The sequence below is a fragment of the Perca fluviatilis genome, chromosome 4 (assembly GCF_010015445.1).
Source record: "Perca fluviatilis chromosome 4, GENO_Pfluv_1.0, whole genome shotgun sequence".
NCBI lineage: Eukaryota > Metazoa > Chordata > Actinopteri > Perciformes > Percidae > Perca > Perca fluviatilis.
In genome coordinates, this window is record NC_053115.1 from 41,588,507 (window position 1) to 41,613,768 (window position 25,262).

The following is a 25,262-nucleotide window of genomic DNA, read 5'->3' on the forward strand; positions in this document are numbered from 1 at the left end:
AGAAACGCAACACGAAATCACGCCTCTATCTCTGCCACAAGAAAGTTTTAAAACACCAAACACTGAACTGCCCGGGAGTTTGTGGAACAGCTGACTGTTTCCTCAGTCGCTCCGTCTCTTTAATTTCTCTCTTTCTCCGGGAAATGAAGCTGCCTTCAAGTGCGCTCAGAAACATCGAGATATATAAAAGATCTGACAGAAAACAGTAACTGTGAAATATAAAGTAGAGTTGTGGTTAAAAAGACAACTGGATGTCACACAAATGGGTGATTTGAGTGACACTCCCATCGCCGCACAACCCTGAGGCGAATCGCCGGATCGCCGTTTCTGGTCTTGTTGTGTGTATACGTTAAATTTTCATCCTAAGCAAGCACGCTTAAATCCCTCTCTTCCTCCTCACCTGTGCCTAGGTGTAAGACATCGTATGATCCGTCCTCGGCGTCCACCCTGTCCACGACGACCTTCTTTAACATGTAGGGCGTGTTGACCCGGGTCAGGATGGGTCTGCCGCCCACCGGCAGGATGGGCTCCCACATCAGCTGGTGCTGCCGCATGAAGCTCACCACCTCGTCTGGGAAGTCCTTGGTGGACTTGTGGAGAGCATCGTACGTCTCGCTGGGACACTGGGGGACAAGTCAGAGAAAAATATTCTGAGTCAAAAGGTATGTGTTGGGAGTCTGAAGAAATCAGTGGTAAAGGTTTAGAGTTACACTTAAAGTATCAATCAATCAATCAATCAATCAATCAATCAATCAATCTTTATTGATATAGCGCTTTTCATACATGTAATAAAAACATGTAACAAAATACTCACCACACACACACACACACACACACAGAGAAACACACATAAAAAACTGGAACCGAGCTAAATAAATAAAAGCTCTAAACAGTGGCTATTAAGTACATAACCTATAGATTGTTAAAAACAATCCATAAAATACATCTACATAAATAAGTAGAATTAAAAACTAATAGAAAATATACAAAAAATATTAAACTTACTAAAACAAACCACATATAAATAAATAAATGAAAAATAGACCATTAGTAGATAGATACAGAAGAGGGATGAGTAAGTTGTCACAATTACACACAATTGCAGCAGTTGACCTAGAAGTTCACGTCAGTTGTCTTCTCCCAGCAACAGAACAGTTCTGTTAGCTTACTTCTTGGTTTTTATGACTTCAGAAAGGAGGTTAACCATTATTTTGTTATGGCAGGAGGTGCAGTGCACAAACTTATGCTTTATGCAGATGATATATTACTTTTTGTGTCCGAACCTAGCAGATCAATACCCTGTCTAGTCAGGCTCAGTCAGTAAGTATACATGTACACCAATATTCCACTATTATTCCGAATATGACAATATTCTGAATTTGATACAAGTCATGTAAACAGCATATTCAGGTTGGACATGCAGAATAAGGCCTTTTTCCGAATATAGCATTTTCCGATAAAGACGTGTGATATTCCGGTATTATTCGGGTTTTAGAAACATTCTTTTACATACAATGCATTCAGAATATCCGTCTCAACCAGGGTTTTTACCGCAGTTTACAGCCTCTTGCCTGTTTGTGGCTTACGGTTAGCTCTGTGCGTTGCTATGGTTGCTGTAAACAAAACAACCAGCTGACTGTTTGCCAGGCTGCAGACCCGATAAGAAGGAGAAACACAGCTACTTTTGAACATTATCAAAGACTTGGATAGGTTTTAGGATTGGCGCACACATCGCTACGCCGACCTTTTCAAGAAGCTGGTTGAAGGAATGAAAGAGTGAGGTTGTGTTCGCACGGTCCGACAAGTCCTCCATCTCTGGTAAACTTTTTTTAAAATCCTATTTTGCACGGCTGCATGTGAATGGGATTATTAGTGAAATATTCACATTTATTAGCCGTGGAAACAGCTTCGGAATATCATCTTTTTCGGAAAAAGGGCAAAACCCAGAATATTATAAGTGTTTTATGTTCACACTAAAGTATAACTTGTGACCAGGAGCCGCATCTCGATATTAGTTTGTTTTAAAAGGGTGCCAAAACATAAAGGTTGGGAACTACTGCACATTATGCAAAGAAGGAAAACCAATGATGATGTGATAGAAGGATTTGGGATTTTTAAATGTGAGTTGAAGTTTCATGACTTTTAAAACATTTAGCATGGTTAACTCTCCAATGTTGCCAGGATTTCTTTTTAAATTATTTAAGGTGCAAAATCATACATCCATGCAGCGAAAAAGCTGTCTATAATCTTCACCTTGAGTTAAAAACTATGCTAGATGTATGAGATTTTTAAAATGTGTATCACCAACACGCTAAAAGTACTTTTATTTAAATAGAGTCTGGTAAGTTTGGCAATGGTGAATTTGGGGCTGTTTAAAGTTAAACAAAAAGGATCTTACTCTTGAACAAAAATGTCTATCTCTGTAGGGATCCTTTCCATAATGTAGTCAGACACTTAGAATAACAATCTGAGGCTGTGAGCGACAAAAAGAGAACTTTTAGTGGACACAAACTAAGAGGGGCACAATTGCCTGTTTACGCGACATTGCAGCTTGTTTCACCTTGCTTAATACTGGAAATGTTGTTCCCATCAGTTACTTAAACACAAAAACATGTGAAAATAGGGTCCAGGTTGAAAAAGTTACCCTTTAACTATACTCCCACTTTACACACTTAAAACAGACACAGACTGTGACAGAATCATGTTATCCTGAAATATTACAAAATGAGAAATAAAAAAACAGTGAAGAAGCAGCGCATGAACAGATGGCACACAGGAGGAAAGGAGGGTAATGTAAGAGAGGATAAGAAAAAGAAATGCCTTACAGACTGTGTCAAACTACATGCTGATTTGTAGAGAAAGTCAGAAGTTTCCCATGAGGAGAGGATTGTAAGAGAAAGGTGGAAAGTGAAAAAAATGGAAAGCAGGAGAAATAGATATACTGAAGATTGATGAACTGGATCAACGCATTCTCATGAACCGGTTTGTATTATATCGTATTAAAACGTATGCACAACTCTTATAATATCCTACAAACCAGTAACAAGACAGTTAAGTTTAGCGGTATTTACAGTTAAATTTAGCCGACAAAAGGTGACCATCTTGGGAGACGACAGTTTAGACACCATAATGACTAGTTAAGTTTAGAAGAACGATGTGGTTCAGGTTAAAACATCGGCCCCCTTAAGTACTACTCCTGGGACATGAACACCAGTTTCCTGGGTGAAAGTCTTGTGTTTTCTCCTTAACTTCTTCAGGACACCAACACCTGTTTCCTGGGTGAAAGTCTTGTGTTTTCTCCTTAACTTCTTCCAGGACATGAACACCTGTTTCCTGGGTGAAAGTCTTGTCTTTTCTCCTTAACTTCTTCAGGACATGAACACCTGTTTCCTGGGTGAAAGTCTTGTGTTTTCTCCTTAACTTCCAGGACATGAACACCTGTTTCCTGGGTGAAAGTCTTGTGTTGTCTCCCTAACTTCTTGGACATGAACACCTGTTTCCTGGGTGAAAGTCTTGTGTTTTCTCCTTAACTTCTTCAGGACATGAACACCTGTTTCCTGGGTGAAAGTCTTGTGTTTTCTCCTTAACTTCTTCCAGGACATGAACACCTGTTTCCTGGGTGAAAGTCTTGTGTTTTCTCCTAACTTCTTCAGGACATGAACACCTGTTTCCTGGGTGAAAGTCTTGTGTTTTCTCCTTAACTTCTTCCAGGACATGAACACCTGTTTCCTGGGTGAAAGTCTTGTGTTTTCTCCTTAACTTCTTCCAGGACATGAACTCTGCTCCCCGGCTTGAAAGCCCTGTGTTTTAGGAGCCAAACATCCCCCCAACCTCCTCACTACGTGGATCTTCATGCCCTTATACAGCAGCAGTCAGTGTGCTGCTGACAGTAATAAATACGTGGAATACATACCAATTTTCCCAGCTTTACTTTTCGTAGCTATATTATGTACAAATGGTTCATGAGAACAGCCTGACCGGATGTGAGAAACGAGCAGCAAAGTGAAATTAGCTGAATTGGAGAATATTTTGGACGAGTCAACAACATGGAAGCCATTATTTTGTGTGCAGTGAGTCCGTGATCAGAGGTTGTGACCACACACACACACACACACACACACACACACACACACACACACACACACACACACACACACGGCTGACCTCGTCTGCAGTCAGCCTCGCGGTACAGCAGCGCTCCACGCAGCGGTGAATTCCCAGCAGGGAGAACGAAATAACACCTGACCCACTCAAACCCTAAAACCTCGGCCTTCCTGACAGGTTGAAGCTTCCCAGAGGTATTCAATCACCGGGTACACCCTCTCACAGCTCCATCACCTTGTTTTAATTACGTGCGTTCTGTGTGTTCGGAGTCTGATCCCACAGGAAATACTAGGCTCTTCACACAAACATAAATACCGTCCCGTCTTTACTAAATTTACTATTTAAAGAGTTAATGGCTGTGAACTTTAACAAGCAAGTGACCAACACCATACCCTATCCTTGAAGGGGCAGTCACACAAATTACAAAACCACAGTTGTTGTTATGTGTCCCTTGCACAGAGTTTGAGAGTTTTGAAATATCCGCTGCAATCCTAATGCAAATAAGGTGAATAGAATTGAATTTGTGATGCTGAAACCAATAATATATATATTTCCAAAACTCAATGTATCTGTCATGTATTTAGAATAAGTGTTCTCCTTACACTGGAAAATCCATTGACCTCACTGTTAACTATTTTCATACGGTCTTTTTTTTTTTTGGTAGAAAGTGAACCTTTTAAAGAAAAATACACTTTTTTTTTTAAATATCCCAAAACATGAGCACAAAACAATCTGCATGACTTAATATCACGATGTTAGTGATTACTCGCCTTCATTAAGTCACGTGTTTGATACAGCACTGTAATTTACGCTCCTCTTTTGTTCATTCTTAGTTGTTATTTTAGTAAATGTCCGAACTTCTTATCCTTAGTTACATAAGTCTTCCTGTCTGTGTTTGCTTTACTGTTGGTTGTGATGTATTTATGTGACCGTTTGCCTTATTCGTCCGCCTTATCCATCTAGGATGCTGCCTCGTATCATCCATCCGTATCGTGGCTGCTGTTCCATGCTAGCTTCGCTGTTAGTTTTTATGCATCTGTGTTTGCCTGTTTGTCTGCTCCAATGGTTAGTTTGTATGTCTATTTTTATAGTGTTTTACCATGTGTGTCATTTCTGAAAGTCTAACCAGGGACTGCAAATCACATACGATGTAACGGTAGCAATGCCTGTATGTATTGTCCCTGACAAATAAACTGATGAAATAGCTCACAAGATGTGTTTGTGTTCTCTGAGTTGGAAACTGAACTGAGCCTTTAACCAAAATTATCATAAAATAACTAACCATAAACTCAACTAATTAAAAACGGTCAAAACCTACAATCTTTTTTTTGTAATTCATGGTTGTAAAGATACTTTAGCATGTGTGTGTGTGTGTGTGCCTGGTTTTGGGGAGGAGGGGATGCAGCCCTTGTACTTATTAACATAGAATCTAAAAATGTCATTTTTTTTGTAATTTATGGTTGTGAAGATACTTTAGCGTGTGTGTGTGTGTGTCTGGTTTTGGGGAGGGGATGCAGCCCTTGTACTTATTAACACAGAATATAAAAATGTCATTTTTATTCTAATTTATGGTTGTGAAGATACTTTAACGTGTTTTTTTTTTTTTTTTTTTTTTTTTTTTTTTTTTTTTTTTGTGTGTGTGTGTGTGTCTGTGTGTGTTTGTCTGTGTGTGTGTGTGTGTGTGTGTGTGTGTGTGTGTGTGTGTGTGTGTGTGTGTGTACTTACAGTGCCTGGTCTCGGGTAGGGGATGCGGCCCTTGTACTCCACCCAGCGATAGTCCGGACCCTCTTTATGGGCAAACGGCCCGTTAAAAGCGGCGCGGATGGACGCCATGGAGTACACACACACTGCTGAGCCACGAAAGATAGAGCTGCAGGGGAAAGCAGACATATAGAAACATATGAGGAGGAAAGGTAGGACATTTGAAGGAGGGAGACGGGTTGAAGAGAGAGTAAAAGCAAAGGTGTGAGAGTAAAGAAGAAGACGAAAGAGGGAGGGAGTATTATAGGAAAAAAACGGAGATTAGATGCAATTTATTCACAACATACAATTAGTACTTCATACTGTTCAGGGGTAATAGGCGCTCAGAAAGGGATGAAAGAGCAAGAGAGAAAAGGAAAAGCTGAGGGGAAGGAAGAGAAGAAAGATAGCAGAGGGAGAATAGAAAGAGATTACAGAAAACAGTGCAAGTGAGGATAAAATAGGAGGGAAGGAAGGAAAGAGTTGTGGGGTGGGAGGAAAAAAAAAGGGGGTTTTTTTTTTTTTACCACAAGAGGCCACCCCCCCCCCCCCCCCCGCGGGCCCCCCCCCCCCCCCCCCCCCCCCCCCCCCCCCCCCCCTTCTGACCCCACCCACCCCACCACGACGTGCGCGTCGCCCAGCTAAAGAGTGTGCACGTAAAGGAGGGGGAGGAGGTCGTCCCCGTGCTCTGCCGTCCTGACTGTTTGAGGACGCTTCCTTCCATTGTGAAAGCAGACTTTACACAGACTTTTTAGGAAAGTCACAAATACTGTAGGTTTTTATGTACAGTATATGTAGTATTTTTATCAGTTTTTAGACAAAATTTGACTGGTTACACAAAAAAAAGCAATCAATGCAAGGAAACGAATAAATTAAAATAAAATGAAATTAATTTAGTATTATCCACGGAGACTGTAGCCTGACAAACCAGACCCACATCCAGATGTTGGGTCTGGGAACTCACCATTGACGGAGCTCAATCCGAGGGGGGGGGATAAACGGTTGTCTTTCAAATTCCCTCTGCACGTAATAGGATAGCACTACAACCAACCAGAGCAACGAAGAAGGTACTGAAGCTAGTTGATAGATTCAACTTTCAACTTTTGCCATATTCGGTCGGCAAAACTCCGAACACATCTTCCTTTTTTAAGAATGATTTCTGTGCCGTTCTTTGTTCTTTTCTCAAAGAAAAGCTTAACTCCAAGTCTTCCAGAAGACCACTGTTCCCCGAAGCAGCAGCCATAAGCCCGCCCACCGACTCTATACACAATGTGATTGGCCTGACCAGAGTTTGGTTTTTCCAGCTCGCAAGTCAACGGAGAGTGCCTAGACCCCCCTGTCTGCAAAATTAAATTTGCTGCCGCTAGGGTGCGTCTAGATTTCTAGGCTACTGAGACTGTCCTCCCCTGAAAAAAACCCACAAAAGTTGCTTGTTGCAGCATTTACGAACTATATTTATGTTTCTAGTGGCGGCGCCCTCTAGTGGCTGCAGTTGTTCTGACGGAAGCAAAGCAGGATTTAAGGTGAGGAAGTATAAGAGCGCCAAATGTCCTGCAGCACGTTCAATCTCTAAACGGTGTGCAGTGCGTTGCTCATTGGCGAGATCTGGTCACACCTCTAATATTCTGTATATACTGGTCTGACTGAGTCTGTTCTCACCTGGATGTACTGAAGACACCGTAGATGGTCGGGTTTTGAGGGTCCTTCGTCTCCAGAACAAAGATGTCCTCTAAAAAAAACAAAAAAAACAAATTAACACAGTGGCAGCTATAAAATGCGTCATGAATAGGGCTGCACGATATGAGGAAAATGTGCGATATGCGATAACGTTGTTGAATATCGCGATAACGATATTACTCACGATACATAAACAGATATTAAAATGTGCTCAGTTCTGCATTTCTGCTGCTTTCAGTATTCTTCTACAATACGAGAAATTGCTTGCTGAATTTAAAACAAATACAAGTAAAATCATTTTCAACATTCTTTTATGGACAAATTGAACATTACATTGAATATAACCACTAAAAAACGAATGACAGTTATCATTTTAAAGTGCAGTTTTCTTCTGATATTTTCTTTCAACTAACACAAAAATCTGTTTTGTGTCGTGATATGTCACAGCCTTTTGCGATGTGTATATTGCGCCAGTAGATATTGCGATGACGATTAAAAAAAATATATAAAATATATATATATATATATTGTGCAGCCCTGAACAGCCAAAAAAGTCAGTTTTATTGATTCATCATTTAAATTGTGGGTTCCTCCTATTAGGAGTGAATGATGGTCGCTAAGCTGTAAGGCACAGTAATTTGACAACCATTTAGTCTCCACTGTACAGTTCGTACTTGTCTTATTATCAGCTTGTGAGTCATGTGTAAAACACTTTTAATGGCACTAACTTAAAAAAGATAATGTGGGAAAAAAACATCCGCATACTCAAGTCTGTGCAAAAATCAATCTTTCAGTCAGAGACCTTCTTCAAGACCAGAACAGGTTACACTTACTTACAACCGCGCTAGAAGGGATAGCGCTACGGACGCACGTTACGCTTAATTACACTAAATCTAGGATAATATAATAATATCATTTTAGTGCTTTCACCCAGGAAATTTGTGTTCGTTCCGAACCACCTTTTCCCTAAACTTATAGATTTCTTCCTTCCAGATACTGATACCTGAACTTGCGTATCGGCCGATACCGAGTACCGATCTGATACCAGAGCGAAAGAAGAAATAATAATAAATATATATATATATTATGTTTTAACAACTGTATAACCCTGTACGGATGAGATATGATTGCTTGCATTGTTGTATGGCCTGACTCAGGTTAAACTCTTTGTAAAATATGAAAAAAATACAGAGAATGATCGCCATAAAACTTGTTAGTCATAACGATAAAAGAACATCAATAAACTACTTTAAGGTGTATTTTTTGAGGGCCTTTAAGATATTGGATCGGTGTGTAGTTTCACATACTCACCGATACCGATATCAAGGTTTCAGGCAGCATCGGAGGCTTTTCCTGAGCTCGGTATCGGTATATCTCTAAACGTAACGGTCGTCGCCGTAGCTGTATCCCTTCTAGACATTCTACACTGTTTTAGTCTATGTCGACGACCTTTCATTTCTGGGATTGTTCAGGTGCTGTGGGAAATTCCGCTGGATTTCACTCTTTCGGCCGGGTGTCCGTTACCTTTGTGTTGGCGTTCTAACCTCCGGTGGATTTGTGAGGACTATGGTCTAACTGCTCCTCAGATCTCTGCAGGGTAAATCCAGACAGCTAGCTAGACGATCGGTCCAATCTGAGTTTTCTCTCGCACGACTAAAACTACTTTTAAACGTACACATGTTCCACCAAAACTAGTTCCTTTCTGAGGCTATTTTGCAGAGGCACCGTGGCTCCGTCCGGCACTTAGCTCCGCCCAAGACAATTGTGATTGGTTTAAAGAAATACCAATAAACCAAAGCATGTTTTTCTCCAATCCCAGAATGTTGTGTGGACTAGCCAGACCTTCCTCCACAGTGATGTGGAGGAGGGTCTGGCAATGAGAGACTAACGCTGTTGTGACCTGCCTAATGTAATAAAACAGTAAATAATAACTGCCAAAAAAACTAATTGAGCACAAAGAATCATTCAAAGGGAGTTTACAGCTTCGTCGATTGGGCATCAAAGAAGGGAGGAGAAAAGAGGGAAGGAAGTTCTTGCCGTGCCAAACTTTATCCTCTTTTCAAAGTTTAGGGACAGGACGATGAAGTCAGAAAGAAAGGAGGGAGGACAGCAGGACCATTATATCAAAAGGTCTACTCCAGAGGAGTTACATGAAAGGCAGCCGGAGAGGAAGGAAAAGGAGGGGAGGGTTACCGAGCTCATCGAACTGTGTGTCGACTCCAGACGGGCCGGGGACAGAACAGACCAGCCGGGCTTTGAGGAACGTGGTCCAACGGTTGATCAGACTCCTCTTCCCTCCGACGTCATTCTGGACAGAGGAGAGAAGAGAGAGGGAAATATGAGAGATAAAGATAGGGTGGAGGACAGTGAGAAGAAAGGGAGAGGAGAGGGAAGGGAAGCATAAAAAAGCAGACTTTTAGAAAATCACCGTCTGTTTAAATATAAAGATCCCTACAACTGTCCAACTGTCAACTACTGGGCTTAAAAACATATTTAAGGTACTTGTACTTCTTTTTTCATACTGCACTGTTTGTACTTTTCACTCCATTCCAAGATTTGACAAATAAAACAAATAAAAAGCTTATATTATATGAGGCGTCATGAGACCGGGCTGGAACCTGAAGAGAGATTTTTAGTACTTTACTCAAACAAACGAGACATGAAAGCAGCATCAGTGTGTTTTGGACACAGTTGAGTTCAGTGCCGCAAAACCTTGATCATTTAAAAAAAATAAATAGCCTGTGGGAACTGGAGCTAGGTGGATTTTCTGCTTGGATAAATTATCCAGCTAGCAAGCTAAAGCAAGCAGGTAAAAAGAAAAAAAACTTCTTGTGCTACAAGTTGTATGCTTTGGAGGAAACCAAAGATGCCCCACAGTTCGTATACTGTGTCTCCGTGTCTCTGTACCTTGCAGACTCGAGCCACGCGGCTGTACACCCTCTTGTCCCACTGTCCGGCCTCCACCGCCTGCTCCTTGAAGAAGAAGTAGACCTTGTCGTCGTCCGGACTGCGAGTGTCGGGGATGGAGAAGGAGCCCACAAACTCCGGCTCTGAAAGAGCCAGGCGGCAGAGGGTTAGCAGTGTGGTTTCAGCTTTGTGACGATGCATTTTCCAGCTGATCCAAGAAGCTTTCTAAAGACTTTATTTAGCTTGAGAAGGACACATGAAGCAACGCGTCGTCCTTCAGTTAATCACAAACACTCGACATCAAATGTCTTTGTTTCGTCACTCCAAAAACCCAATCTGATATAAAACAGAAAAAGCGCAGGACATCTCCATATTTGAGAGGCTGAAAACTGCATTTTCTGTTAATTTTTGCATGAAAAATGACTATAGTTGTCGATTATTTTTGTATCGATCGACTAGTCGACCAATCGCTGCTGCTCCAGTACTTATGTAGATGAAGTCGAGTACAAGTAAAGTAGCAGAACATAGAAATACTCAAGTAAAGTACATTGTGACGGGGCGCATAGCTGCCGTCACGGTAGCGATGCGCTACCGAGTTTAGCTCACAAAGGCTGAGTTTAAATGTTGCCTGTGTATGTTTTGTTAGCATGTCAATATGCTCTGTTACGTATTATATGCTCCGTTTCAAATTATCTGTTAAACCACATTCATTTGATTCCATACAGTAATCCCGTAGCATTCTTGTGCACATATTTACAGCTAATACTGCGGTGATTTCTAGGCTATAGCTATATTTATCAATACATCATATTCTGTTTAAAATCATATTGTTTGTCACAAACATCATTTATAATAATCACACAACACTTACGTCTATGTTAATTTGCTGTTTATTTAGTTTAAAAGGTAACAGGATAACTTGTAGTCTTGGTGGCTTACCGGGTCTGCTCTGTTGTTGTTAAAGGAAAGTTTGCCGCGTCGGTCGAGTTTAAATGACGTTACTACATCCGGGGTAACAGGAAATGATTGTAATTTTGAGTAATTATTTATTTTGTCTGTCAGTCTTTGGTGGCTTAGTGGAATGTTTTGGTGAGTCAGTTATAAATCTTCGGTAAATTTCTAGTCTACTAGATCTGTTAATTTTGGCTGATTGTAGCTTTTATTGTCTGTTCGCCCTTAGCCACCCTGTATTTTATTTGGGGTTGGTATCTTCCAATTCCAGGGATGCGCTACAGGCCTATATAGACTGTCAGTGTCAGTTGCTCGAGAGAGCTAGAGAAGGAAGGACGTCAGTCTGTGAAAGCTCTGGTGACTAGTAACAAAACGTCAAACTTGTATACAGCTGTAACTTTGTATTGTTTAATAAGTTTTGACTCTCGCGTCAATTTATTAAATTTTTTGTGGAAGTATATTTTTTCCCTTTTCTTTTTTTTTTTTTTTTTTTTTAATTTTGGTTTGTTATTGATTATTTTGCCTATGGGCCTTAATTTGGGACAAGTATAATAAAATCCCATCCTTTTTACACCACTTTTGATTCCGTCTGAGTGTCTACATCTGCTCACGACCATTCTGTTGCATCTACCCTCAACATTTGGTGGCAGTGGTTTCCGGTTAGCAGTGTCCGAGCAGCACTCTATGGGTTGAGATGAGTGAAAAAGGACCCGGAGTGCAACGCAACCCTAGCGATGGTTTGGCGATGGGAGCCAGGCCCAAATCCACGGCGTCGGCACGGCCTCCTCTCCGGGGGGGAAGAGAAGAGGAAAAAGAGACTGAGAGCGCTTGGAGAAAGTGGTGAGAGCGATGGTGGAGTCTCAGGGGCGTCCAGCAGCACCAGATGGAGGCAGAGCCGTCGCAGAACAGGAGATGGAGAGGAGTGGAGCACCAGTTCAGGCAACTGCAGCAACTGGTGAGAGACGAAGTCGGTAACGCACAGAGAGACGGGACAGACACTTGCTGGACAGCAGCAGAGGGACCCGCCCGACTCCCGCCCTTCGGCAGCCTCCGATCAGCTCTACAACATGCCATTTCTGGATGTGCCAACTCCTCAGCCACAGACAGGTCAGCACACAGCACCCAGGATGCAGAGCTCCCTTGACTCCACAGCTTTTGGCCTTGCCACATCACCACACCTTCAACGGGGGTGGACACCCCCTAGGATGTCCCCCTATGAAGAGGACGAAGATATTGAGAACTATTTGACCACCTTTGAAAGATTGGCAGCAGCAAGTCAGTGGCCCCCTGAGACTTGGGCATTGTACCTGGTGCCATTGTTAAAGGGTAAGGCTAGATCTGCCTACGTAGCCATGAGTTTGGCAGATAGCCGTGACTACATGAAAGTGAAGCAGGCTGTTCTCGACAAGTTCAACATCAGCGCCGAGACTTACCGCCAACGTTTCCGGTCCAAGACCGTTGTGGCGGGTGAGACGGCGAAAGAACTTCAAGCCCGGCTGAAGGACCTGATGGGGAAATGGCTAGTTCCAGAGTTGCTGACCAATGAGGAAGTGTGTGACCGAATCGTGTTGGAGCAGTTCCTGGACATGCTGCACCCTGAGCTTCAGGTATGGGTGAGAGAGCACCTACCCCCGCTGCGCAAGCTGCAGACCTGGTGGAGACCTTCATGGCCGCCAGGCAATCCAGAAGAGGCCCACAACAGCAGGACTGGAGAAGACCCTACCAAGCAGCCCAGCGGGAGCCAGACAAGACATTCTCTGGTAAGTCTGTGGGTGGTAGTGGTCGTGTGTTTAAACCCTCCAATAGCCCCGGTGTTAGCACCATTCCGGCTAGAGCACCTAGGGTACTTGTATGCCATGGTTGTGGCCAGCCGGGTCACATTAGGCCCAATTGCACAGTGCAAAGAATGTCTGATTCCAGAATATGTTACATACCTGGCCATAGCAAGCACTTATCTGGTACTTCTTCCGATGTAACAGTCCCTGTGAAGATAGGTGGAAAGACAGTTCAGGCTTTAGTTGATACAGGAAGTAGTGTATCGTTTATCGTAAGTCCTGTTTGAAGTCTGATTTCCAGCCTGTGGGCACAGTGAGGGCCGCTGCATCCATGGGGATGAGTCTGAGCACCAAACAGGTGAGGTTCTCATTGAGATTAATGGCGAAGCGTACTTGTTAACTGTGGGGATTTTGGATAAGTGCCCGTATCCTGTGATTCTAGGCCAGGATGTACCAATTCTTACAGAGCTATTACAAAGTGTTGACACAGTTGATGCTTATGTTACAACTAGAGCCCAGGCAAGAGATGGACCAGACACTGATGTTTGGTCAGAGTTACCATTTGAGAGTTGTCCTGGTGGCAAGCCTAGAAAGTCCAAGGCAGAGAGGCGCAGAGCGAAAGTGTCAGGTACAGTGATGCAGGAAGGTCTGTCCTCCCCACCGTTAGAGGGTACTGAAGCCTTTTGTGAGGACTTCCAGATGCTTCAGCGGGCGGACCCCACTCTTAGCTCGTGCTTTTCGTCTGCAAAAAACCCAGATGAGGCTAGGGAAGCCATGAGGGAAGGTGACACATGTTTTGTTGTCAATAATGAGAAACTGTATCGAGTGAGTACAGACACAGAGCAGTTGGTTGTTCCGGAGGCTCTTAGGACCAAAGTGTTGCACTTGGGACACAGTGTTCCATGGTCAGGACATCTGGGCAGGGAAAAGACAGAGAAGAGAATCCTGCAAAGATTCTATTGGCCAGGTTTCAGTAATGACATAGCAGAATACTGTAGGTCGTGTCCAGAGTGCCAGTTGTCTGCTCGCTCCAAGAGAGGCTTAAAAGCTCCCCTCATCAGTCTTCCCATTATTGACACACCTTTCAGTCGCATTGCCATGGATGTAGTTGGTCCCTTGGAGAGAGGTAGGGCAGGTTACCGCTACATCTTGGTGATTTGCGATACGCTAACACGTTACCCAGAGGCATTCCCCCTCAGAAACACTAAGGCAAGGCAGGTGGCCAATAGTTTGCTTCAACTTTTCTCCCGTATGGGTGTCCCCAAGGAAATCTTAACCGATCAGGGTACTAACTTCACCAGTAAGACATTGAGGCAGGTGTACTCCCTGTTAGGGATTCGGGGCATTAAAACCACACCGTACCACCCGCAGACCGACGGCATGGTTGAGAGATTCAATCAGACCCTGAAGTCGATGCTGCGGAAGTTCGTGTCAGAGTCAGGAGCTGACTGGGACCAGTGGCTTCCTTACCTGTTGTTCGCGTACAGAGAAGTACCGCAGGCATCTACCGGATTCTCTCCCTTCGAACTCTTGTTCGGACGGGAGGTGAGAGGCCCCGCTGGACATCCTCCGGAGAGTTGGGAGGGGGGCGCCCTCGCCAACCAACTAACATCGCGAGCTATGTCCTGAAGATGAGGGAGAAACTGGACCAGCTGAGCTCCATGGCCCACCAACACCTGGCCGGGCTCAGACGAGGCAGAAGACGTGGTATGACCGGACAGCACGCGTGGCTCCCTTTGTGTCCGGACAGAAGGTGCTACTGTTGTTGCCATCGTCGGAAAGCAGTCTGCTGGCGAAGTGGCAAGGCCCTTTCACGGTACTTCGCAGGGTCGGCGAGGTCACCTATGAAATCGCGATGCCAGACAGACGGCGCTCCAAGCAGATCTACCACGTGAACCTCTTAAAGCGATGGATTGATCGACAATCTTCTATTCAAGATCAGCTGTGGGCACGGACTGTGGAGGAGGAAGAGGAACCGTTGGAGCAGTACTTTCCTACTGCGGGCGGCAAGTCGACCTACCCCTCCGTCACCCACTTGACTGCTGAACAGCAGGAGGACCTGTTGACTATCGTCCCAAGGGGCCTATTTCAGGATCGGCCAGGGCGAACGGACGTCATCACCCACGACATCAAACTGACTTCTCCAGGCCCCGTCCGGCAGACCGCCACCAGGGTTCCAGCGCGACTGATCCCCGCGCTGAAGCAGGAGGTATTGGCGATGCTGGAGATGGGGGTGATCGAGAGATCACGCAGTGAGTGGTGTAGTCCCGTGGTCCTGGTGCCGAAGAAGGACGGGGGGCTCCGTTTCTGTGTTGACTTGTCGAAGCTGAATGCCATCTCAGCTTTTGACCCATATCCCATGCCCCGTGTGGATGAACTGGTGGAGCGTCTGGGGAAGGCTGAGTTCCTCAGTACCTTGGATTTGTGTAAAGGGTACTGGCAGGTGCCGCTTTCACCCCAGGCACAGGAGCTGACGGCCTTCAAAGCTCCATCTGGTCTGTTCCAGTTCAGGGTTATGCCCTTTGGCCTGCATACGGCGGCCGCGTTTCCAGCGTCTCATGGACGAGGTGCTGAGGGGAGCCGAGGACTACGCCGCAGCTTATATTGATGATGTCATTATCCACAGTTTGTCGTGGGACGAACATCTTCGACACCTGAGTGATGTCTTCCAGAGGATTCGTCAGGCCGGGTTGGTGGTGAACGCCAGTAAATGCCAGCTTGCCCGGTCGGAGGTGAGCTACCTGGGATATGTCCTGGGTGGTGGCACCATACGTCCGCAGGTTGGAAAGGTGGACGCCATCCGTAGTGCCAAGCCACCTTCAACCAAGAAGGGGGTGCGGTCTTTCCTGGGGTTGGTCGGCTGGTACAGGCATTTTATCCCCAACTTTTCGAGCCGTGCTGTTCCCCTGTCTGACCTCACTCGCAAGACCAGTCCTAACAAGGTGGTCTGGACTGCTGAGTGTGAGGCAGCTTTCCACGATCTCAAGGAGAGCATGTGCCGGAACCGGTTGTGCGGAGTCCCGACTTCTCCTTGCCCTTCACTGTGCAAACCGAGCGCAGGCATTGGCCTGGGGGGCGGTGTTGTTGCGGGTGAGGGGGCAGACAAAAGACCCATACAGTTTGTGAGTCGCAAACTGTTCCCTCGCGAGACACGATACTCCACCATTGAAAAGGAGTGTCTTGCCATCAAGTGGGCTCTTGATACTTTGAAATATTACCTTGTCGGCAAAGAGTTTGTCTTGGAGACAGACCATAGGCCCTTGCAGTGGCTACATCGCATGCGTGACTTTAATTCCAGGATCACCCGCTGGCACCTGTCCTTGCAGCCGTACAAGTTTACGGTGAGGTATAGGGCTGGGAAGGACAATGTCATTGCTGACTTTCTGTCACGTCCTGAGATGGACCTGGACGCTCTCTCTTAAGGGGGGGGGTGTGTGACGGGGCGCATAGCTGCCGTCACGGTAGCGATGCGCTACCGAGTTTAGCTCACAAAGGCTGAGTTTAAATGTTGCCTGTGTATGTTTTGTTAGCATGTCAATATGCTCTGTTACGTATTATATGCTCCGTTTCAAATTATCTGTTAAACCACATTCATTTGATTCCATACAGTAATCCCGTAGCATTCTTGTGCACATATTTACAGCTAATACTGCGGTGATTTCTAGGCTATAGCTATATTTATCAATACATCATATTCTGTTTAAAATCATATTGTTTGTCACAAACATCATTTATAATAATCACACAACACTTACGTCTATGTTAATTTGCTGTTTATTTAGTTTAAAAGGTAACAGGATAACTTGTAGTCTTGGTGGCTTACGGCATCTGCTCTGTTGTTGTTAAAGGGAAAGTTTGCCGCGATCGTGAAGTTTAAATGACGTTACTACATCTGGGGTAACAGGAAATGATTGTAATTTTGAGTAATTATTTATTTTGTCTGTCAGTCTTTGGTGGCTTAGTGGAATGTTTTGGTGAGTCAGTTATAAATCTTCGTAAATTTCTAGTCTACTAGATCTGTTAATTTTGGCTGATTGTAGCTTTTTGGTCTTCGCCTTAGCCACCCTGTATTTTATTTGGGGTTGGTATCTTCCAATTCCAGGGATGCGCTACAGGCCTATATAGACTGTCAGTGTCAGTTGCTCGAGAGAGCTAGAGAAGGAAGGACGTCAGTCTGTGAAGGCTCTGGTGACTAGTACAAAAACGTCAAACTTGTATACAGCTGTAACTTTGTATTGTTTAATAAGTTTTGACTCTCACGTCAATTTATTTAATTTTTTGTGGAAGTATATTTTTTTCCTTTTTTTTTTTTTTTTTTTTAATTTTGGTTTTGTTAATTGATTATTTTGCCTATGGGCCTTAATTTGGGACAAGTATAATAAAATCCCATCCTTTTTGACACCACTTTTGATTCCGTCTGAGTGTCTACATCTGCTCACGACCATTCTGTTGCATCTACCCTCAACATACATGTACACCAAATTTGTACTTGAGTAAATATACTTAGTTACATTACCCCACTGAAAGAGACACAGAAAGTCAGTGAGGATGAGAGGTAAGGTTTGTGTTGTGTCTGCATGGTAATACACCACTCAGTTCAGGATGAGAGCATTATGAGAGAGGAGGAACAAGTAGAAAAAAAGAAAGAAAGAAAAGAAATGCATGTTTGGTTCAGACTGGAGCTTCTCACCGTTGAGCCAGTTGTGATCGTACGCTTCGGTGCGGATGTAATGCTGACTGTAGAGGGCGATCGAGGATCAGATCGGAAGGATACGTTCGTTGGATCCCAAAAATCGCCAGCCCCCCCTATACATCTTGCTCGATTGTGGGTTGGGTTTTGGGGTTGGGAGGGGAGAGAGGGGGGGAGGGGGGGAGAGGGGGGGGGGGGGGGAGAGAGAGGGGGGAAAAGGAGGAAAAAAAGAAAAGAGGGGGAAGAGAGGGGGGGGAGAGGGAGGGGGGGGGGGGGGGGGGGAGAGAGAGAAAAGAGAGAGGGAGAGGGGGGAAAGGGATAGGGAGAGAGAGGGGGGGGAGAGAGGGGGGGGGGAGAAAGGGGAGAAAAGAGAGAGAGAGAGAGAAAAGAGAGAGAGAGAGAGAGAGAGAGAGAGAAAGAGAAAAGAGAAAAAAAAAAAAAAAAAGAGAGAGAGAGAGAGAGAGAGAAAAGGGAGAGAGAGAGAGATAGGGATATAGAGAGAGAGGGGGAGAGAGAGAGAGAGATAGAGAGGAGGGGGAGAAAGAGAGGCAGAAAGAAAGAAAGAAAAAAAAGGTTTAAAGATCTGGATTGTATTTTAAAGACCCTACATGTGAATGAGTTTTAACATTTGAACTAACAGGTATCACCATTTTACGCTCCTGTTGATTACTTACAGTAGTTTACTGTATTTGTACTTTTAAATGAGGCATTAACTAAAGCTAACTTTTGGTTAATTTAGAAGAAATCTACAGACACAAATAGACAAAGTTGAGTAAAATAAACCCCTAAATGTGTATATCGGATGAAGCGAAATAGTCCAAAAACTCAAAATTGAAAAGTGTTTTTGGATGTTTTTGCCTCTAGTGTCTCCCTGTATTATAATTATATCTCATTTTACAATAAAAAAAACACGACCAATGTCAAACTACAACACGTGTGTTTGCTGTTGAAGGTCCAACGCCTCTTTCTCTGACCGCTGACACAACTATGAAATAAAGAAATGAAAAAAACTCAGTTTGACAACTTGAAGCTGATTTTATGGCGGTTCTTTATGTCCGTAAAGTGGCGTGGGGCTAACAGCTGACGCCAGACGCCAGACCACCCACGCCACAGCTGGACCGACCCACGCCACAGCTGGACAGACGCTCTGCAGCAGGAATGAGACGGACAGTGGCGGGATTGTACGCTGCAGGACATTAGTGTCACCAGAATATGAATACGGCTGTTAGAGAATGACAGAAAAATGATTTAACTGTGTGTAACCACTGCGTGTGCATGTGTGTGTGTATCCACTGTGTGTGTGTGTGTGTGTATGGAGACTGTGTGTGTGTGTGTGTGTGTGTGGACACACAGGGTGCATTATGTGTGGCCTGGATGAGACCTACCAGTCAGTCGAGCGGTGAAGGGCTCCCTGGGACTGAAGGGACATTTTCCTCTGCCCGACTCCACCGTGTGAGACAACATGAACAACGGCTGCTACAGAGAGAGAGAGAGAGAGAGAGAGAGAGAGAGAGAGAGAGAGAGAGAGAGAGAGAGAGAGATACCACACGCAAACTCAGAATGACCGTAAACAGAAGGGCAAAGAGGAAACTGACTCTCTGCTTCTTTTTGTTTCTGACGGATGTCTTCTTGTCCACAGTTGTTGCCCATCAGCGCACAATAAGGGACCAGTGTTGGGAGGAACGCATTACAAAGTAATTCCACTACTTTTGCAAACGCTGCGTTAGGTGATTTTGTGCATTTCCTTCCATTTTATGACATCTTTTTAATGTTTTTAAAAAAAAATTACAAACAGGGCCAAGTGTACAGGTGTCTCTGCGAGCAAACCTCATTGTTGCTGCATTGGAAATGTCTTTGTCTACAGTATATTTGGACAAATTACCTGCAGTCACAATAAGAAATGCACCAACAAACAACAAAATGAGCACAGGAATTAGAGCTATTGTCAATTTCCTTTGTCAATGTCAATGTATTTCTAATTTTGCATTCCATTTTAGGCTACACATAAGGTTTGGCATCTTCATATACTGAGAGAACGGATAACTAAACATATGAATACCTCTGCATTGTGTCCTACGTGCAGGTATGTGCACTGTGGATGGAAGGCGCCGGTACCACAGGCGTAAACATGGGTCTTATTGAACGGCTGCAGCAGCCGCACAAAGTTGGCACAGTCTGTCTGAAAATAAAAACACAATCAAATGTTAGAGATGGGCCGATACCCATACCAGTAAGAGAAAAGCTTCCGATACTGCCTAAAATGCTGGTATCGGTATCAGAAAAAAAACAGAGTTTATGCACCGATCCGATACGTAATTTAGCCCTGAAGAAAATCTACTTTAAAAGGAGTTTATTTATGTTCTTATTTCTGTTATGACTGACTGTGGAACTGGATAATAAAAGAAATTTCTCTGGCGTTCGTTGTTTGTTTGTTCATGTTTCACAAAGAGTTTAACCTGAGCCAGACCGAACAACAAAGATAGAAATCATATCACAGCCATACAGGGATAGTAGTACACGGCTGTTAAAACATACTAAAATATATATTTTTTTAACACACTGGTATCGGACACTCACTTCCAGGCTTTTCCCCGCCTGCCTGCAGTGCTCCACGTGTTCTCTGGCAGCGGGCCAGTGGATCTGATGGAGGAAAGAAAACACAGGCAGGCACTCAGAGACAGATTTATATCCTTTGATTTCTTGCAGGGTTGCAGTGGGACGCAGAAAAACTTCAGAAGCTTCTTTACGTTTAGTTTTACTTTGTGTTTTTTGTGTGATTAATAATTCCTCATCTCCACCACCCAGACATAAATCAAGAAAAGATGACAGAGCAAGTACAATATGTACGCTTGCGACTCTGCATTTCGTTGTACTTTTATGCCGTGATATAGGTCTTACATTTCGTTCATGAAGGTCTTAAAGAGTCTTAAATTTGACTTGTTGAAACCTGCAGAAACCGTTTATAAAGACATCTTTTCAAAACGCCGCCACCCTAGCCATCTCACCAGCCCACTCCTGGATCGAAGGCGGCACCCCCTTCATTCTTCCATCCTCTTAAAATAATGTGTCTGGATCCAGCTTCGTTTAGGATCGACCATAGACTGTAAAAAACATGTACTAGGTTATCCAGTCAGTGCCCTTGATCAAGGCACTGGCTCAGATCTGGAGTTGGTCCCCGGGCGCTGTCATTGGCTGCCCACTGCTCCCTTGAGGGATGGGTTAAATGCAGAGAATGAATTTCACTACATGTACGTGTATGTGACAAATAAAGTACCTTATAATATAATTAAATATTAATGGACAGAGCATGTGTGATGTCACCCATTGGTTTGTGGAGATCTGCTATGAGTTGTCGAGTTTTCCGTTACGGGCGTAGCCATCTTGGTCGCGGATGCGACCATTTTAAACAAGAGGGAGGAGTGAGGGAGGAGCCATAGACTGTTGGGCGCTATCTGACTGGGATGTTAGCTGAGAGTTGGCAACACTGCTTACACTCTACGTTACACATTTTTACTGGCAATCTGGATGCAACTGCTGCTGAAAGCTAGCTTACATAATTCGAGGTAAGATTTAGCTTCGCTAGGTTTTAAATATATCTATGTCCTATAGTTATATTACATATAAAGACAGGCGGACTGTCAATCACATCATAGCCACGCCCTAAAACACCCCCTGCTTTATCATCGATTTTAAAATCAACAACACCATAATTCAATCATTCTTCATTGCGGAAGACTTAAACTAGCAATTGAGACCATAAACTCATTATGAAAATGTTTTTACTGAGGTAATAAATCAAGTGAGAAGTGGGTCACTTTCTCATAGACTTCTACAGAAACAGACCTCCTTTTGCAACTGTACGTGTCGCCCCCTGCTGGATTTCAGATAGAACGCAGGTTTAAGGAGTCTCCCCCTGCTGGATTTCAGATAGAACGCAGGTTTAAGGCACTTCCGCATTTACAGTCTATGGCAGGGCTGTCAAACTCACCTTCACTAAGGGCCACACTTGGAAATAAGAATCACATCAGGGGCCAGACATGTAGAGTTTGACATGCTTTTATTTAATCTAAGTCAAATGTATTTGACTGCATTATTTGATGTCTCATATAGCTTTCTCACTTAGTTATGTTGACATAAAGCCCTAAAAAAAAGTTCCTTAGCCATCACAGAGTTTTGCAAATCAAGCAAAACAATGATTACATTTTTTTTTTTACAGCAACCGGTTTCCCAGCCTAAATATGAAAATTCTCTGCTTCTGTGGGAATTCCTGAATCTCAAAGTCGGCAAATCTGCCAAATTCTGCTTTGAGTGTCGCATAATTACAGTTTGAAAAGAGTTTCCTCTCTTTTTGGTTTCTGCGCACAACTAGGCGGGCCAAAATCCATTGTGAACCTAAAGTGATATGCGGGCCGGATGAAAACTGGATTTGGCCCGTGGGCCTTGAGTTTGACACATGTGGTCTATGGGATCAACCCATCTCCCAGAACAAATAACCTCAGGCTGAATAGAACCTGGCTCCCTGTAATCCCACACAGGTTATCATTTGGACTTTTTAATTTTAAATGTCTCACCGTGTGCGTGGGCAGATCCAAGCTGTCGGGTCTCAGCAGGTAGATGTGGTCTTTCCCTCCGACCAACAGCCATCCCTGATCCTCGTCCAATAACAGGGCCTGGTATCCGCCGCTGACTCCGCCCCCCCAGAACACAGCCAAGCTGTTCCTCAGATCTGAGAGAGACAAAACAAGTTTCAGTCAAACAGGGAAATATGAGGCCTTTAATTCTCTTTATTTAGTCAGGATCTTCTTTCAATCTGCCACTTTCTGCCCCAGACTTCCAGCATTGGAGAGTAACTAAGTACATCTACTCAAGTTCTGTACTTAAATACCCTTCCGAGGTTCTTTACTTGAGTATTTTCATGTTACGCTACTTTATATTCAATTCAATGAGGCTTTATTGGCATGAACGTTTCAATAACAGTGTTGCCAAAGCATCAAAATACAATTTGTCGAGATATTAATATGAAAGAATATGAACATTAACACTCAAACGGAATCTGAAGATTCTTTTATTTAACAGTTTTTAGGGGTGATTCAGACTGAAAAACCTCAAAATGTAGCGGTCTGTATTTCTGATTGGGATGGAGATGTGTTACTATTTTGAGTTTCATTTGAATTTAATATCTGTGAAATATTCTGTGGAATCCTACGTCCAAAGTTTCTGTGTCCCATTTTTAAAGCACCTTTTATTACACCTAAACTCAAGTTTAATTACTCCACTCGAGTATAATGGTATATATGTGAGAGTATAATGGTATATATGTGAGAGTATAATGGTATATATGTGAGGTTATGGTGTTGTATATGAGACCAAGTATGAATTATCGCCTATACGGCCTCTCATAGAAACCACACTCACTCATCCTTAATGTGCAAGGCGTTAAAATGTGAAGTTGTGGAAAGAGGCGCGCGCACACACACACACACACACACAACCACACACACACACACACACACACACACACACACACACACAGGCTGTGTCTCTGGGGAGTAGCTGCTAAAGCAGGCAGAAAACGAGGTGAACAAGCAGAGGAAATGAAGCGTGAAGCCTCGGCGCTGCTGCCCGGCCGACACACAGTTTGTTCTGAAACGCTGTTGGCTCGGGCCGCCCGGAGCTGTGAATGATCACTGGAGCCAGGAAATAATGACAAAACTGTTCTATATCTCAGCTGAAAAGATGTATATTCCTAATAATAATAATAATGAAGAAATAATGAAGAAGTCTTTTGCAGTTCTGCATAAATAAAGTTGATTCTTTATAAATCTTAGTGTTTCATTTTAAATGAAACTGTTAAACTGACCACACCTTCTCCTCATTTGAGTCTATTTTAGAGACGAAAAGATGAATCGATCGACAGAAAAATAGCATTTGGATATTGTTTCAAGATTATTGTTTTGGCATTCAGGCCTTTATTTTTGTGACAGATTAGACATGAAAGGGGAGAAAGAGGGGGGGAATGACATGCAGGAAAGTGCCGCAGTTTGGAATCAAACCTGCGGAGTAGGGCTGTGCTCGATTAAAGAAATTCTTAGTCGACTAACACTCATTCAATTGTATCGACTAATCGATTAGTTGATTTAAATGACAGATCTGTAAATCTGAGTTTCTCCGCAAAGAGTCATGCAGAAGCACCATTTTAATTTTTGTGTTTACCAGAGATGTGCTCGTACATTTCTTGGAAAGAAGTCATTCAGAATGAAAAAAGCATAAAACATGACTAATCGACTAAAGAAATCTAAGTTGACTAAGACCGATCGACTAATCGACTAAGAGACAGCAGCCCTACTGCGGAGAGGACCTGGACTGGGCCTCTATATAAGGGCGCACGCTCTACCACTATAAGCCGCCCAGTCCAACAAAGACCAATAATGCTTTGATCCCGATTGTGAATCGAGCCATGAATCGCACATATTATGTTTGTCAAATGAAAAGATAATTTTGCGAGTAAAGAAAGTTTCAGTTTGTCATGGTACCGCTTAGTTTTTGTGTGAAACCGCTCCGTGAACTACATCTCTTGTCTCGCACAATATACATCACCTCGCTCCCTACCCATAGATATATACAGTGTTTTCTCTATGTTGATTTTGTAGTGGCGGCCCGCCATGGCAAAATTTCTGCCTCCACGGTATCAGCAATAGGGCATACGCACAATGTAGTCACGGTTGCCTTTTAAATTATCCTGCCGACATAATGCCCCCCCCTTGGCTGCTGCTCACATTGGAATTTAACAACAAGTAGAACTATTCAGAGGTTACTGGGTAAGTGCGTCATTGTAATATTTAATTCTATACTTTGATTTTGGTTCCCCTATGAAGAATTTCTTGTAAAATTCATTTTATAGACCTGTTGTAGATGTTAAGTGCCCTATAGTTCCTCAAAAAATACAGTTCAATCACAACTGAAAATATGCCTCATTGTGTGTGAATAGAGGTGAATAAATATATATGTTTGTGTTGCAGCGAAGCGTCAGTTCAGTTTCATATGTAAAGCATTTGGTGGTGGGGATGGTGGTGGTGGTGGTGGTGGGGGTTGGGGGGGGGGGTTGTTGTTCGGACAGACCTGCCCCCACTGCAAAAAAAACCCACTGTATGTATATATATATATATATATATATATATATATATATATATATATATATATATATATATATATATATACACACACATATGAGCTGTCGTTTCCAGCGCAAAGGCCTCGAAAAGCAGTCTCGGTCGGGTCGTGACCTCTGAAATTTTCCCAATTTTTTATATTTCTTTGGACATTTTTCAATGTTTTGCCACAGCATAGAAAACTCTGACTTCATTACTCCAGCCAGTTTGATTATGGGGGGGGGGGGTCGTAAATTACGCCCATGCCTC

At 43.5% G+C, this 25,262-nt stretch overlaps 1 protein-coding gene across 1 annotated transcript in view; it reads right to left on the bottom strand.

Annotated features, from left to right (window-relative positions):
- si:dkey-49n23.1 (semaphorin-3D) overlaps nt 1-25,262 on the bottom strand; it is a 126,544-nt gene that overhangs the window by 12,830 nt on the left and 88,452 nt on the right. The window contains 10 exon segments of the mRNA XM_039796473.1: nt 401-623; nt 5,830-5,974; nt 7,504-7,573; nt 9,715-9,829; nt 10,429-10,571; nt 17,845-17,972; nt 19,226-19,320; nt 19,904-20,023; nt 20,422-20,484; nt 22,416-22,570. Of these exon segments, the coding sequence (XP_039652407.1) occupies nt 401-623; nt 5,830-5,974; nt 7,504-7,573; nt 9,715-9,829; nt 10,429-10,571; nt 17,845-17,972; nt 19,226-19,320; nt 19,904-20,023; nt 20,422-20,484; nt 22,416-22,570 (1,257 nt within the window).